Here is a 16,302-nt window from a genome sequence, read left to right as displayed (position 1 = left end):
ATTCTGGAGCATCTTTTCTTAGAACTCTATGTTTCGTTCCTCTGTTATTCCTCCTAGAAATTTATGAGTAAATTTACAACTCTTTGTTACCAGTTGGGGGCGTGTCCCCGCACAGACTGACAATGTCCAATCAATGCTGACAGAGACTGTAGGGACACACCCCTTTCACAAGGGGAATGGTATCACCCAGTTGTCAATTTATTCATGCATTTCTAGTAGGATTAACAGAGGAATGGAACAACACATAGTTTTAAGAAAATATGTCCCAGACTTGTTATTTCATGGAGAATACATTTACTAAAATAGACAAGTCAGAAGGGGTGGCAAGGTCTTCTTTAATAGGGGGTATCATCATTACAACCCATTTTTGGAAATAAACCGGTCCAGTGATTTCTACTGATTCATCTGAATGGTCATCCATGGAATACATACAGGCCAGATCGGACAGAGTGGGAGCCACTGACACTTAGAGGCTCTCCCCTCTAGCTGATAATCGGTAGTCCCAAGCTGCGGACCCCCTTTATGACATCCATATGACCTAGTTTCTTTAGGTCAAATGGTTTTCCTTTTTCAGCATGTAATTCTTATTTTTTGGTAATTGAAAAGTTTTGCACCCTTTTTTTAATACCTTATTATTTTCTTGTGATCTTCAAAATCTCTGCTTTTTGTCAGTGAACGTGAACTTTCATTGTTTATTTCCAGTTGATTAAAATCTGTCATTATGTGATGGACACAGGTGCAGGGCTCGTTACCAGACAAATCTCTGACATATTGTAACAAGCCCTGCACCTGTGTGATTATCACATGTCATCACTAGTTCTAATTACATCTACTTGATCATATAGATGCCAGTATCTAAGAGGGAATATGTCCCGGAGCCAAATTTACTTTAAAACGGTGGTCTGTGATAAAAATAAAAAAAAAGTCTATATTTTCCAGAGACATGGACTGTGTACGGTGTAGCAATTCAACCCCATTTAATTAAATTGGGTTGATCTGCAATACCAGGAACAACCTGTGACTATAGTGGCGCTGTTTCTTGAAAAAAAAGCATACCTTTTTTTCTTTTAGTCTTTTACAACCCTTGTAACCGTGTCTATATTTTGATCACGTATATAATTTAGAAAGGAGTCAAATAAAACTATCTGACTTGGGTTGAGGGTTATAATTAATCTAGCAATGAATAATGTATATTTGATCAAGAAAGGTTAAACTTGATTTGATTGGCATGAGTAGCGGACTAAAGGTCATATTACACGGTCCGATATGGGCCGTGAAACCGAGCACTGATCATTGAGGCAGGCTGCTCAATGGGCTGTTTGTGATGCATTGGCATTCCGAGTTCGAGAGATCGAGAGGAAGAGCAAAGCTTGTTGATCGGCGCTCGTTTGCTCCTTTCACAAGGATCAATGATCTTTAATGTAGGGGGACCAGAGATCAATACTACGATTGCGCATCCCCATACATTTCCATCATGTCAGCAGAGCGTCTCCCTGTTTACACAGACAGATGTGCTGCCGACAACGGTAATATATCTTTCTGCATAAACTATATGATCAGCCGATGAACGTTCATCGGCTGATCGTGGCCCTGCTTATGAACACTCGTTTGCCTGAAAATTGGCCACTGTAAAAGGGCCTTAAGATTGATCTTGGCCCCAGGCCTTTGAAGGTCATGGGCCCTACCAACCACTAGTGCCATGATACACATTGGTTGGGTTATCAAATTGCATTTGAGGAGCGCTTATCCGTTTTATTTTTGCAAGTGCTCTAACCGGCTAAGGGGCCGTGGGCCCCCAGTGCACCGCCCTGATAAATGAATGGTCAGTCCACCCCTGGCCTATACCCTGAAGCACATATAATATAGACAACATTAGCTAATAATCCAGCCGGCTGTTTGCCATTGTAATTATTGATAACACCCATACATTTTTTGAAATCCAGATCCATTCCCTCCCAGTGCTGTTACTTGCTCCTGCCGTCTTCACGATTTTTGCAGAATCCTACCGCCATTGATAAACATAATGGAGGAAATTATCCACTCTGTGTATTAATGTGTTGGAAACATCAAACACTTCTCTCCACTTAGATAAACTCACCCTTTAAAAGCAATGAGCCAATGCTGCGAGCCTCTTTTAACTAAATTTTTTTTCCCGCCGTCTCTGAGGAAGTTATTAAATTTAATGTTGGAATAGTACAAATGATGTCTGAAAGCCATTTTATGGTGACACTAGAAAGAAGTTGGATTAGACTCAATCTGTGACATTAATGTGCTACTTAAGGTAATTTATCATCCGGTGGCATTAAAAAGACATCTTTTTACTGAAAACGCTGTCAAGAATCTTAATTTCCTTACTATTTTCCAAGCTGGGGAGGTATTTGTATGTCAAATTTATGCGTGTATATTTTTTCACCTAAGAGGATCTCTATTCAGTTTTATCTAAGAAATCTTGATCCTCAAAGTGTTGCAAAGAGCTTGTAATTTTCTAGCGATATTTTTTTTTTTAGAAGAAACGTCTGCGTTTACTGAGGGACGTTTAAACAAATAAATGCACCATTCTCCTCTTCCCTCACTCTTCCCTCACTCTTCCCTCACTCTTCCCTCACTCTTCCCTCACTCTTCCCTCACTCTTCCCTCACTCTTCCCTCACTCTTCCCTCACTCTTCCCTCACTCTTCCCTCACTCTTCCCTCACTCTTCCCTCACTCTTCCCTCACTCTTCCCTCACTCTTCCCTCACTCTTCCCTCACTCTTCCCTCACTCTTCCCTCACTCTTCCCTCACTCTTCCCTCACTCTTCCCTCACTCTTCCCTCACTCTTCCCTCACTCTTCCCTCACTCTTCCCTCACTCTTCCCTCACTCTTCCCTCACTCTTCCCTCACTCTTCCCTCACTCTTCCCTCACTCTTCCCTCACTCTTCCCTCACTCTTCCCTCACTCTTCCCTCACTCTTCCCTCACTCTTCCCTCACTCTTCCCTCACTCCTCCCTCACTCCTCCCTCACTCTCGAACCCGGCATGCCAATGCATTACATAAACAGCTCATTGAGCAGCATGTAATACTTAATGTTCCCTGTGGTGGCACTGCAGAAAAATGTAACCCTTCCTAATAGATTCCTCCACAGATTACAGTTGATCGCCGGGTAAAGAAGTTGTCCCATCAGCATAACCCCTGTCCATATTTTCTATTAGGGTAAATTAACGTCATGAAGGGGGGGGGGCGGAGGGGAGATTTTTCATTGGAGCTATTGCAAAACATGGAGGACTTGGTGCAACCATCTATTACAGGACTTCAATGAGATAATACAGCTGGACCCCAGTTATCAGCAGGGAACCTGCGCTAGACAAGCAGGTTGCCTCGATGGGACATCCCCTTTAAGTGAAGCTCCTTGCTGTAATTTATTATCTGATTATTAGTGTCATTTTACTGCCGTCGGAAGATGAACTTCTTTTTGTATTCCGAAGCAATTTACATTAGTCCTTCACTAATTGGATGTCATTTGTTCTCCTGCAATTCAGCATTATCAGCATTGTGCAAAATAAATATATAACTATAACAGGAAATCAGCATTGTAACAGTGCGCCGCTGATCACTGGTGCATTAAGCTCGGTTCTAATACAGGACGTGCGTTGTATAATGTATTTCTCTATTGTGACAACAGATTGGCATTGGCATCTTTGGGGAGAGTAGATTCTGTTCACTAACTGCATCCCGTTGGCCAATTGTTATTCAGTGGAGTAAATACAAAGCTGCCGCTCTGGCATTTACTAGACTCATATACCCATAGATATTGAAATCTTATTAAGTTACACATTCCCTTATCCTGACGGTGCCCAGTCCTCATAATGAGAGCGCACAATAAGATCATGTCTTAGCTTAGCGAATAAAAGTGCCAGCTGCGGGTCATGCCGGCAAATAAACAGCTTGTATGAAATATCTTCCATAAACCAATTTTGTAAGGGTTATGCATATCTGTCAGTTCAGATTATAAGGAATGGAACATATTGGCACCGAGCATAGACATCCCTAATTAGATTGATGCTGCAGCAAAGTAATGAAGAAGCCTCATTGGGGATTGGGATGTGTGAGCAGAAGACAACATCTTAAAGTAAAGCTGGGAATCTTAAAGGACATGAGCAAGTAGTAGAACAATTCAAAGTAGAAAAGTGAAATAATGAGTTTAATTGTATTCTAGAATTGGCCGAAACGACGTCTGATTCTTTATTTTTTGTTTATAATATGATTAAATCATGGAGAAGTTTCCTACAGATGTAGCAGAGCTAAGTGTGACAGGTGTTTAAGAGCTGAGATTGTCGCTTGGCAAAACTCATTGTGGTGTCTCAAAGTGTTTTCTCGGACTGCAGACTTTTTTTCCACTGTCTGGTCACTAGATTTGTAGGATTAACTGCACAAAGTTACCATATCTCTGGTTCCTAGCCTTATATTAGCATCCGGACTGTATAGTATATGATGTGACAGTATTCTGAGATATTTGTCATTATGACTATTCTGCTATTTTGGGACTAATGTATGAATAATTGCTGGAGGGCATCCCATATGCATGTATATACTGGCCATTTCCTTATTTAAAGGGAAAATCTAAAAATCTTTTTTGGATGGATTTGCCTTTTAAGTCTCTATTTTGGACATCGATGTTAGCAGGTGTTCTTAGATCTCCAGGTCCTTAACCAGCAGGATACTAGACCAGTTACTTTAAACTCTAAAACATGGGTTTAGCTATAGTAGGTGCAGAAGTATCAGTCGCTCTGGGCCCTGGTGCCTGAGGGTGCCCAAAGGCCCCCTTATCGCATAGGAAGACACCAGTATTATTAATGGAGGTTGGGGGGCCCTGTTCCAAATTTTGCACTAGGTCCCAGGAGCTTCAAGTTATGCCTCTGACTTTAACCCCAATGCAGGGAGCAATTGAGGATGACCGTGTCAGCCTCTCTTTATGGGTCCCATATGGTTGTCACTTTCCCCCTTAAAGGAATGAATGGCCAAACAGAAGACCATCCATTATAGGAGGTGTCTAAAATTTGTGATTTGCTTTATTAAATTGACTACTACTTGCGCGGAAATGCTTTTGCTCTAAGTGATAAACCACAGAGAAATATTCATGACATTGCAACCAATCATGACTGGTATCTACTGGAGGGCAGGATTTGTTGCTGCACATATTCATATAAAAACACTTCATAATTGATAGACACAGGACTGACAGTCCCCCTGGCTGTGAAACAGTTAAGGACGTCTGACAGAGACAGTTTTTTTCCCTTCTCCTTTGAAAGCTCTCGTTAGAATAATGCCGATGACCTTGTTGCATTGACTTTGCTTTTTCAGAGTTGCATTATATGGTGGGATCTCAGCATTTACTACATTCATAGGAACATCTAAAAAGCTGACATTACAGATGTGTATTCAGAATGTCTACACTCTGTATGCTTGGGGAGCCGGGCTGATGGAAATGATGAGTAAAGGTCAAGATCAATATAGAATTTTCTTCTTCCTTGCCCAGCCACCGTAATCTAATAATAAGCGTGAGAGCAATGAAAGGGGAGTTGATGGTCCCATTTATCTCGACTCGGTTAGCATTATTTATCTTAGAAACTGCAATTACACTGAATGTACGGAATAAATAGATTGTCTACAACATTTCAAATCCATCAACTAATCCCAGCAAAGAACCTTGGTAAACCTACATTGGTGGTCTATACATTTCCGTGGGGTTTACCATAATTTAAAGATGTGCGATTCATTCCATTAGAACTTATATTGCTTTTAAAGGGATACATCAGGATAACAATGAACTTATGTTGCTATGGTGTGAACATGTAGAGTGTATCACTCACTGTATGACTTGGGTCTATTTCAAGAACATCTTTTGTTTTTTACTTTCCATGTGACCCCATTAGTATTCTGACATTTGGTGAAACCAAAGGCCAGAATTCTTGAGGTCTATAGGCAAAAGATTTGGTGGGGGGTCCCCATCCCACTTCTGGTACCCAGACCTCATCTGACCTCTATTGCAACCACATATAGGAGAGGTGGTTGTGGAATGATGGGGCAGGAAGCCAAAGGCTCCCTTGCACCTGCTGGAGTAACGGCTATACAGATGAAGTTGTGAAGGTGGAGAAAACCGGCTTGGGCAGGGAGGTTGGTTGATGGATCCTGCCGGGGCATGTGCCCCTGGTGCCTTCCCTATAATTCGGCCTTGGTGAAACCATCTATTGAGATGGAACTTTGTCAGAGTTTTTGGTAATGCTCCCATTCGATAATAGGTTGAGTAAGATGGGAGCAATGCTTTCTGTAGCTGAAGACCAGCATTGAAATGTTAGGAATGGTTTCACCGCAAGGTCAGGAGATTGTCACAAGTGTGGTTATCCCCTGGGACATGCCTTGATTATTTATGATGTGCTCTCTGTTGAATTCTAGTAGAGCATTCTGTTTCTCCTGACCTAATGGTTGACTATTTAGAGCGTATAAGTAGGTTATTGTTTTGCATGGGCCATAGTTTTAATTTCATGGGTTCAACCAGGACATTTTCTTATTGGAATGAATGAGGCATGAGTTTCTAGTTGGCTAAAGGACTTCGATTTGCTGATTGGGGTGATGATTGAGGTGATGAGGATCAAATCTACAAAAAAAACACAAAAACAGGCCATACTTACTAAACACCAGTTCCGAACAGGAGGCAGACAAACCACAAATGCTACATAGGAGGGCGAGTGCTTAGGTACAATATACTAGTGATATCCACTCCCACTAATCTTGAGAGGAGTGGCTGCTTCGTGTTATCACTGTACACAACCAAAGCTGCAGAAAAATGTGTCGGTGTCATGGCATAGCATATCTTTCCGGATCATAGCCTATTAGTCACGCCCATGCTATTAGATCAGGCGGGCTGCCCTGCACGCCACACCAGACAATGGCACACTATTGTCACCCAGCATTACGAGACCTGGCTGCCTCCTGAAAAAAAGTATACATGATAAACACAAGGTATTAGTTGATATTTTGGCCAAAATACGCAAGCTTGCAACCCACGTCAAGGGTCCCTCCCCTTCTTTCGAGTCCCATCACTACTTTTCATTCCCTATATTGAAGCAATTCACCGAAAATGGGACATAATAATATACAAAAAAAACTCTAAAACAGGCCATACTTACTAAATGGGCAGGTAAACACCCATACCTGCCCATTTAGCAGGTATGGCCTGTTTTTTTGTTTTTTCCTATATTAGCATGTACAATTTTTCGGTGAGGATCAAATCTAGGACCATGAAACCAAATATATTGCGAATTATTTTACCTTTCTCTAGCACTGTATTTATATAAAGATTTTTAATGCAAAAAGTAGCATCTCATTCATATCTGGTGACTATCTCCTATTCTTTCAGAATCCTATATTCACAAGTGTCATTCAAACAGTCACGAATAAAGCTGTGCGGTCCTCAATGACAATCCGAGCCAAGTGAAAATAAATTTTAATTAGTCTTGTTCACCACACGGTCTGATAGATTTTTAACCGTACACCTCTGAAATATTTCAAGGTTAAAAAAAAACACAAAAAAAAAAAATCCGTCTTGGTAGAGAAAGAGGAGAGCCAGACGAAATTCACGAAGCTTTTATAGACGTTCAGCCTTGAATCTGTCACCAACAATGCACATACACTTTTGAAGCAGCAATTTCATTTATTTTAAGGCACACTTAGTTTCTCGGACTGCCTTTTCCAATTCATATCACTACCACAGCGGAAAGAGAGCACTGTACTCTATTAGGGAGTATATTCGGCATAAGGAAGAAGTAATGTGACTTTTTATGAAAGCTTTTATAATGTTCTTCAGATGGACGGAGAAAAAACATGTGTCCTACAAAAAGAAAACCTTATTAGATGCGCCGTCCAAATTGTTATTCTTCTGGACAAATAAGCAGTGATCATTTTCAGAATTTTTTTTTTTACTTTTATTTTTTTCAAAAATGACTAAGCAGCATTACGAAAGATTTTTTTTTTTCTTCTTGTCTAAGAAGAAAATGTCTTTAAAAATGGATTTTCTTTTGAAGGATATTTTTTTTAAATTATACATTAAAATGAAAATTAACTTGAATACATGCCAATGGTGTGTCCATGAGCTTAGAGCACAGCAGTTCCCATATCAGACCGATCGCGGTGCTGCGTAAGTTTCCTGAATCTGTTTGGAACCCGATTCTGACATATGGATGCTGATCGTGTACAAATTTATTCTTCGCTCTAGTGAAGAATAGCTCCATATATATGGCACCCGATGGTATATGGTATGGGACAGTCGTTGTCCATGTGGCTCTATAGTACATGTGCTGCCGTAAAGCCTCCTGCACACAGCTCTGCCTTGTGCATAAGGCTTAAAGAAAATACACCTTGCAGGTACCAAGCCCCCCAACTCTTCTCTGATATTGTTATATTTAATGTATCTATATGCTGATAAAACCCTTAAGGTTTGCCATATTCCTTATTGCGATCCTGTAGGCAATCTGTGTGGCACTGTAAGGCTGGGTTCACACTGAGTTTTTTGCAGGCAGAAAATCTGCCTCAAAATTCCGTTTGTAATTTTGAGGCAGATTTTAAAGCTCGGCCTGCATGCGAATTTTCATGGCGTTTTTCACCCGCGGCCATTGAGCGTCACGGGCAAAAAAACGCAGCGAAATACGCTTTCTCTGCCTCCCATTGATGTCAATGGGAGGTCCGAGACTAAATCACCCGAAGATAGGGCATGTCACTTCTTTTTCCCGCAAGCCGTTTTTTCCGCTCGCGGGAAAAAACGCATCCCATTAAAATCAATGGGAGACATTTTCGGACGTTTTTTGGCGCGTTTTCCGACGCGGTTTCCGCGTCAAAAAACGTGTGAAAAACGGACCGTGAACTGACTCTAAGGTGCCAATACTTAATATGCATGGAATGGTACATGGATTCCATAAAAAATTAGAAAAAACCCTCTATATGCCTCTGTATAAAAGTGGAGGCCTACGTAAGTACAGTATGGGGCCTACGTAAGTACAGTATGGGGCCTTAGAATTGATCTATAATGCAGCAGTGAGCATGGGCCCTCATTCTATCTAGCTAGCTTTACTGTGCTATAAATTAATGGGATTACTGACCCGAAATCAAGAAAAATTCTTGTCCCCATATTTACGACTGTATCTCACATGTCAAATTCTGAGCACTGACAAACACATACGAGTCATTTTATAAGGTTTACTTTTATGAACTTAGGACTTTAGGTTTAGAGGCCCGTGAAGAAACCCTGTTTAAAAAATATAGCATGGATTTTTGCTTTAGACACACCAACATGGAAAGGGAATCCTTCTGGGACTATGATTTCGACATGCGTTCCCAGATGTTTAGTGTCAGATCAGAGTGACAGATTCTGTTATTCTGCCTGAAACGAGGTCTGTAATAACATAGTCATGTCAGTGCTTATATAAAGGAACAAGCTCCTCTATTATGGTTCGTTAATATGACCAATGACCCTGATCTAATGTCCGCACCCTTGATTGTGAGCTCCCTTTTTTTAATTTATATATATATTGGGCGTGGCACTGATCTAAAGGGATATAAAAGTAGAGCCGCATTATATGCAAAAAATACAATAAACCCTAAGTCATGCCAGATTGTCCCTCCGTTTGGCAGCTTACTCAGTGCTACTCAACAACAGTCTGCTGCACTAAAGCTACCATAGCTGCAATGATTTTTCACACGATCCAACCTATGATGAGTCTTTGTAACAATAATCGCTTGTCAGCACAGAGCTGACAAATATTCCATGAATGATCAAGAGTGGAATTTTTTTTATTTGCATTGCTATATGGCTTGCTTTGTTTATTTCCCGGCAATATAAAAATCACCACTAGTCCCCGAGTCGTCCTCTTCTGTCAAGTTATAAAAAAATTCAGAAGCTTAACTCACTCCTGGGCCCCAATGCAAAATCTGTAATAGGGGCCCCACCTATCAACTGCCACTAATAATACTGATGTCTTCCTATGTGGCTGAGGGATTTTTGGCTCTACCAGACACCAGGTCCTGGGTGCAACTGCTACCTCCGCACCCCCTGAACTACGACATTGTAAAAAAATTCTACTTTATGATTTGAGATCCTACGTGGTAGTGGGTTTATATTGCTATGGATGATGACATTATAAAAATCCTCTTGGATTCGGGAATCTTTCAGCACAGAACGTTGTGTTTAATGCAAACAAAGCAGGAACAATATAGAATATCCCACACCTCCCGGGAAATGAATTCACCTCCTTCCCCTCCAGGGAATGCTTGTAATTACAGGGGGTCCACACTTAGCCCGAAACGTCAGAGCAGTGGGTCAGACATAGTGCAATACATGACTGTTCCACTGTAATCGAGGGGCATGTTCCTACAAGTAGCAGCGTCGCTTCCTTGGAAATTCCTAGAAGTGTCCTTGTTATTGTTTTAAAGGGTCCTCCAAAAGGAGGCTGCTATTTTTAGGACTTTTTCTATGTTCAAATGCAGACAACCCATAATTTTTTTCAATAACGAAGGACAGAAATGAGTCCTGATATGTGTCAGTCTTAGAGGTTTAAGTTTTTAGAAGTTTAACAAATAAATACAGCCTTTTTTTCCCCCTATGCTCTGAAGTTGCTGGATGGTGGAGGAGGGCAGTGTTTGTTTTATTGTTGAGGGATTAACAATCACGTACTAATGCTCAGTATGTGACCAGACAGAGCACATCACCTGTCACTACAGAAGGGGGCGCCACATGCCTTGATGGTCTGGGCCCCTGGTGTTTGCACTCCCAATCCCATACATGGCTTATGGATTGTGTAGTTATACAAAGACGCCTTACAGCAATATAATATGGCCAATATATGATTGTATTATTTGGCCACTATATGGTATACCATATGGTCAATAAAAGGTACTGCACAGGGTGCCAACCAGCCTATGGCAGGCCCTGCAGTTGCTACATCATTTATAGTAACTTGTAAGCAATGGATTCGTGCCTGGTTAATGCCTGTCCCCACGTTGCTATCCATGCATTCAACAGGTGAGTTTAATTGTTGGGGGGAAAATTTAGCCTGGGGGTGGGTTTGACCACAAGTAGACAGCCATACAGACCACTATGTGGATATCATACATACTAGACCTATTTTTCCCCAATATTTTTTCAATAACACTTAGAAATTGCACTGCCCTGAAGATGCTTCAAGATAATCCTTACGCTCCGGAATCTCCCACTTAATTTACTGTCGCAATTATCTTGAGTTGAATTAATTAACGAAGGAAAACATTGTTTCTAAACATCCGTTAATTCATTCAGCACAGGTAACTGCGGCAGATCATTAAAGGGGTATTCCCAACTTAGACGTTTATGGTATATTCACAGGATACGCCAGAAATATCTGATAAATGCTCTGGGACCTGCTCCTATATCGAGAACAGAGCTCACTCGACCCCTGTTTTGCCTGGTGCAGTAACTGCTGACCGCAGATTCCAGGCGGGTACCATTGCAGAGAGGGTCGCGCATGTTGAGTGACTCCCTCCACTCTGTTCAATGGAAGTTACAGAAACGACTATATACCAGGATAAGAAAAGCCAAGCGCACGCGTGGCCCCCTCTCCACTAGTTCCCGCATGGAATCAGCAGCTTTCAGCCTCAGCACCAGGTGAAACCGGGTTGGTTGGCCCCTGTTCCCGATATAGGTGTTGGTCCCAGATCTGTGACCCACATCTAACAGACAATTATTGCAAAATACATTACAAAGTTGCAGAACTCTTCATTAAATAATGATATATTGATATAGAACTGGAAAAGAACTTTAAAAGTGATGTCTACCTTTTAACACAATGTCATTTAGAGGTCCAACATTCTGCGCTGATTTATTTCTTCATATATCTTTATAGCAGTAGAAGCCTCTTTTTTCTGATACAGAGCTCCAAATCCCCTGCATAGTCAGAGTTCATATATAAAATCCTGTCTGTCTGCAGCCACGACTAGAGGGAGCTAAAGAGCTTACTGCATACAGTGTTGTTATTATGCTTAATGTACAATCAGTATGCAGTAAGCTCCCACTAGTGGTGGCTGCAGGCAGTCAGAATAGTATTATTTTACTCTATGGCTATGCAGGGCGATGGGGAGCTCTGTATCAGGAAAAATGAGCGTTGAAGGTTACAAAGATTTATTATGAAATGAAACCAAGAATTTCTTACTTATTGTGGTCATTCAATATTCACAAAACGTGAACCCATTGGGTCTTGTGTTTTTATCAACATGTTAAATGGTTTCTGAACAAAGTGGAAGCTCAGGCTTGAAGTACACCTTTAGACCTGTGACCTTTCACAATAAGCACTCTTATGTAAAACCAGCTCACGCAACCTTGGAGCTTTATTCTGCATATATTAAAAGGCGGCAGATGGGCTGCTGGGGGGATCTGGGTTTCTCCAAGTATAGAGCAAGTAATTAAATGTATATAGAAGATACTTGAGATGGATTTGGTGCCTGCACAACAAAGTCATAAAATGCAAGAGATATGAGAATACAGTCTCTAGTGTAAACTAGTCAAGAAGAATTAGCATATATAAAAATGTGTATATGTATGTTATTAATTAAAGCCCCCTCCCTGCTGTGATTGATTGATGTACAAATTATGTTGCAATTTCTAAGAAATTTTAAATGTGAATATTTTTTTTTTTAATTATTGCAATACTAAATAAAGTCTAATATAAAAATGAAAAAAAAAAAAATACATATAAAAAAAATCACGTACATTGTATTGAGTCAACATGTTGGCACTGCAGGGGTTACACAAAAGTGCAATTAAACTGGACATAATAAAGTATTCACACCCTGGTAATAATCATTATAGATAATCACGGTCTACTTATTCTTTGTTTGCTTTGTCCTGTATCCCCCTTCACCACTTTTTCTCATTTGCTGTGTTGCCAGAGGTTAAGCCCCCAGGCAAGGAGTATACTGAGCGTCTTGTACTTATTATGCATCCAGCCAAATGAATGAAGCGAGTCAAATACAACAGGATAGAGGGATATTCTGTGCCTTTCCTCTTCACATCAATTTTTTTCCTTCTTTCTAATAGTCAAAATCTCTCCATATAATCTACCTCATCAATAACATGACTACAAATCAGCCATGAAAATAAAGGCTTACATGGAAACACAAAGTTCATTAGACTGTTGGACTATTACAATACACCATTTATCAATCATTTTTCTTGTATCTTGATGCTTTCGTTCATGGTTCCAGTAGAAGATAGATAATCGGTTATCTATCTATCTATCTATCTATCTATCTATCTATCTATCTATCTATCTATCTATCTATCTATCTATCTATCTATCTATCTATCTATCTATCTATCTATCTATCTATCTATCTATCTATCTCATATCTATCTATCTATCTATCTATCTATCTATCTATCTATCTATCTATCTATCTATCTATCTATCTCATATCTGTCATATCTGTCTTTCTCATATCTCTCTCATATACCTCTCTCTCATCTATCTCCCTCATATCGACTGTATCTCTATCTCTCTTGCTCTCATAGCTATCTCTCTGTCATACCAATCTCATATCTCTCTTATATTTCTCTCTCTCTCTCTCTCTCTCTCTCTCTCTCATATCTACCTCTCTCATATTTATCTCTCATATCTCTCTTATATTTCTTTCTCTCTCTCTCTCTCTCTCTCTCATATCTACCTCTCTCATATTTATCTCTCACATCTCTCTCTATCTTTTTCTCATATCTTTCATATATCTCTCTCTATCTAATATCTATCTCTAACCTTTCTCTCTTTAATATATATCTGAGATCCCTAATCTTTCTCTCTCATATCTCCCCCTCTCTCTATCTAATATCTATCTCTAATATTTCTCTCTCATATCTCCCCCTCTCTCTCTCACATCTCTCTCTCACACACCTCTCTCTCTCTCTCTCTCTCTCATATCTCCCCCTCTCTCTATCTAATATCTATCTCTATTCTTTCTCTCTCACATCTCTCTCATATCTCTCTCTCTATCTAATATCTATCTCTAATCTTTATCTCTCATATCTCCCCCATCTCTCTCACACATCTCTCACACATCTCTCTCTCACATATCTCTCTCTCACACACATCTCTCTCTCTCTCACACATCTCTCTCTATCTAATATATCTGAGATCTCTAATCTTTCTCTCTCATATCTCTCTCTCTCTCCCTCATATCTCCCCTTCTCTCTATCTAATATCTATCTGTATTCTTTCTCTCTCACATCTCTCTCTCATACCTCTCTATCTAATATCTATCTCTAATCTTTCTCTCGCGCTCTCTCTCTCTCTCCCTCTCTCTATCTAATATCTATTTAATATCTATCTATGTCTTTCAAACCTATTTTTCCGCACTTCAGATTCAGTTCACATAATACTTTTTAGTGACTACAGCAAGTGAGAAAATAATTGGCTCCTTAGATGTGAGTACTATAGAGAATTATTCCCAAGTAGATGTAAATCAGATGGAGGTGGAATACCTCCTTTGACTGCTGCGGCATAAGCCTCATTCTTTAATATACACTTGAGAGTTTCTGTTCATTCATTTTCCTGACCACATGCGGCAATGCAGATTCAACATCCTTTTCTTCATTCCGGCTTATAAAGTCTTTTTCCAACATATAGAATTCAGTAGTTAGGCTCCAGGCGACTTGTGAAGATGAGATTGCAGGCTATGTTTGACCTTACAAATTACAATTTCTTTGATGATTAATTCTGTAAAATGGTGTGTTAAACACTAAGTATAGGCATGCATACTATAATGTGGTAATTCAAATATGTCTATTAATACATTTAAGACCTTATAAGAGGAACTGTCCATTTTCCACCCACTCATGAGATTATTGTGGCCCAGAATCCAATTTGTTCTGCAAAGTGGTCATGTTGCCCTTTAAGGGGTTTCAAATACCCTATAAGAGAATCCTTAATTTATAGAGTAGGGGCCTGTCCAGAACCTCATCTTTTAGAAAGTAGAGCAGCTATAAAAAGTGTCTATTGCATTGAAGGATCTGCCGTGTCCATTGATTGATTTCAACAGAAACTGTGTAATACTTCATTAACCCTGCGGAGGCGCTGCAGAATAATTGCGGCTTGATCCTCACAGATTATAGCTGATCACAATGGCTGGAATCCCTTATCAGTTTATTGTTGAATCCTTCTAACAAAAAAAATATATACTTTTCAAAGCAGACAGCCCTTTGCTTGAATGTCACCACCTATTATGCCATTTTACTAATATGCCTATGTAAATTAATAGGCTTCATATTTGAGTATGTTACTCAGTCCCAAAAATCATTTGAAGGTCCTGACTTGATCAACATCTAGTAGCTTTGATCTGGAGAATATTTCATGTTTCTTTCTGTAGAACCCCTCCCCGTATTATTTTTCTTAATTAGCATATTTTTCCCGTTAAGCCTTATGCTAAATTGTTAATGATATTGAAGCTTATTATCTACTACAACTCCTTTCTAAAACATTGATGTTTATTTCAGGTGAAAGTAATGGTTAGGATCTGTCCTTCTCAAGGAAGCCATGATACATCAGAGTCCATGTCCTTTTTGAAAGTTGACCCGCGAAAAAAACAGATTACCCTTCATGATCCGTCTACTTGTGGTCCATCCGTGTCGGGCCACAGAAGAGCTGTTGTTGCTGCTCCAAAGATGTTTGCCTTCGATTCAGTGTTTCCTCAAGAGGCTTCGCAGGTAAGCCGTCCGTGTACTTAGTTAGGTCCAGAATTATTTGGACAGTGACAGAATCTTCATGATTTAGGCTCTGCTTCCACCAATATTGGTTTTGAAATGAAACAACTGAGATGCAATTGAAGTGTAGAAGTTCAGGTTTAATTTAAGGGGTTGAACAAAAATATCCTATGAAACGTTTAGGTATTGCAACCATTTTTCTGCACAGCCGCCTCATTTCAGGGGCTCAAAAGTAATTGGACAAATTAACATTACCATAAATAAAATGTTTATTTTTAATACTTTGTGGAGAATCCTTTGCAGGCAATGACTGCCTGAAGTCTGGAACCCATGGACATCACCAAACGCTGGGTTTTCTCCTTTGTGATGCTTTGCCCGGCCTTTACTGCAGCGGTCTTCAGTTGTTGCTTGTTTGTGGGTCTTTCTGCCTTAAGTTTTGTCTTAAGCAAGTGAGATGCTCGATCGGGTTTCAATCTGGTGATTGACTCGGCCATTACAGAATATTCTACTTCTTTGCCTTAAACTCCTGGGTTGCTTTCGCGGTATGTTTTGGGTC

At 40.1% G+C, this 16,302-nt stretch overlaps 1 protein-coding gene across 3 annotated transcripts in view; it reads left to right on the top strand.

The window, feature by feature from the left end:
• The window catches only part of KIF26A (kinesin family member 26A), a 122,131-nt gene that overhangs the window by 89,662 nt on the left and 16,167 nt on the right, over positions 1–16,302 (top strand). For all 3 annotated transcript variants that reach the window (XM_075843862.1, XM_075843860.1, XM_075843861.1), the window contains exon 6: positions 15,540–15,749. In XM_075843862.1, coding sequence (XP_075699977.1) covers positions 15,540–15,749 — 210 coding nt within the window. The remainder of the gene's footprint in view (positions 1–15,539; positions 15,750–16,302) is intronic.

The sequence above is a fragment of the Rhinoderma darwinii genome, chromosome 12 (assembly GCF_050947455.1).
Source record: "Rhinoderma darwinii isolate aRhiDar2 chromosome 12, aRhiDar2.hap1, whole genome shotgun sequence".
NCBI lineage: Eukaryota > Metazoa > Chordata > Amphibia > Anura > Rhinodermatidae > Rhinoderma > Rhinoderma darwinii.
This window is presented reverse-complemented; position numbering and strand designations above follow the sequence as displayed.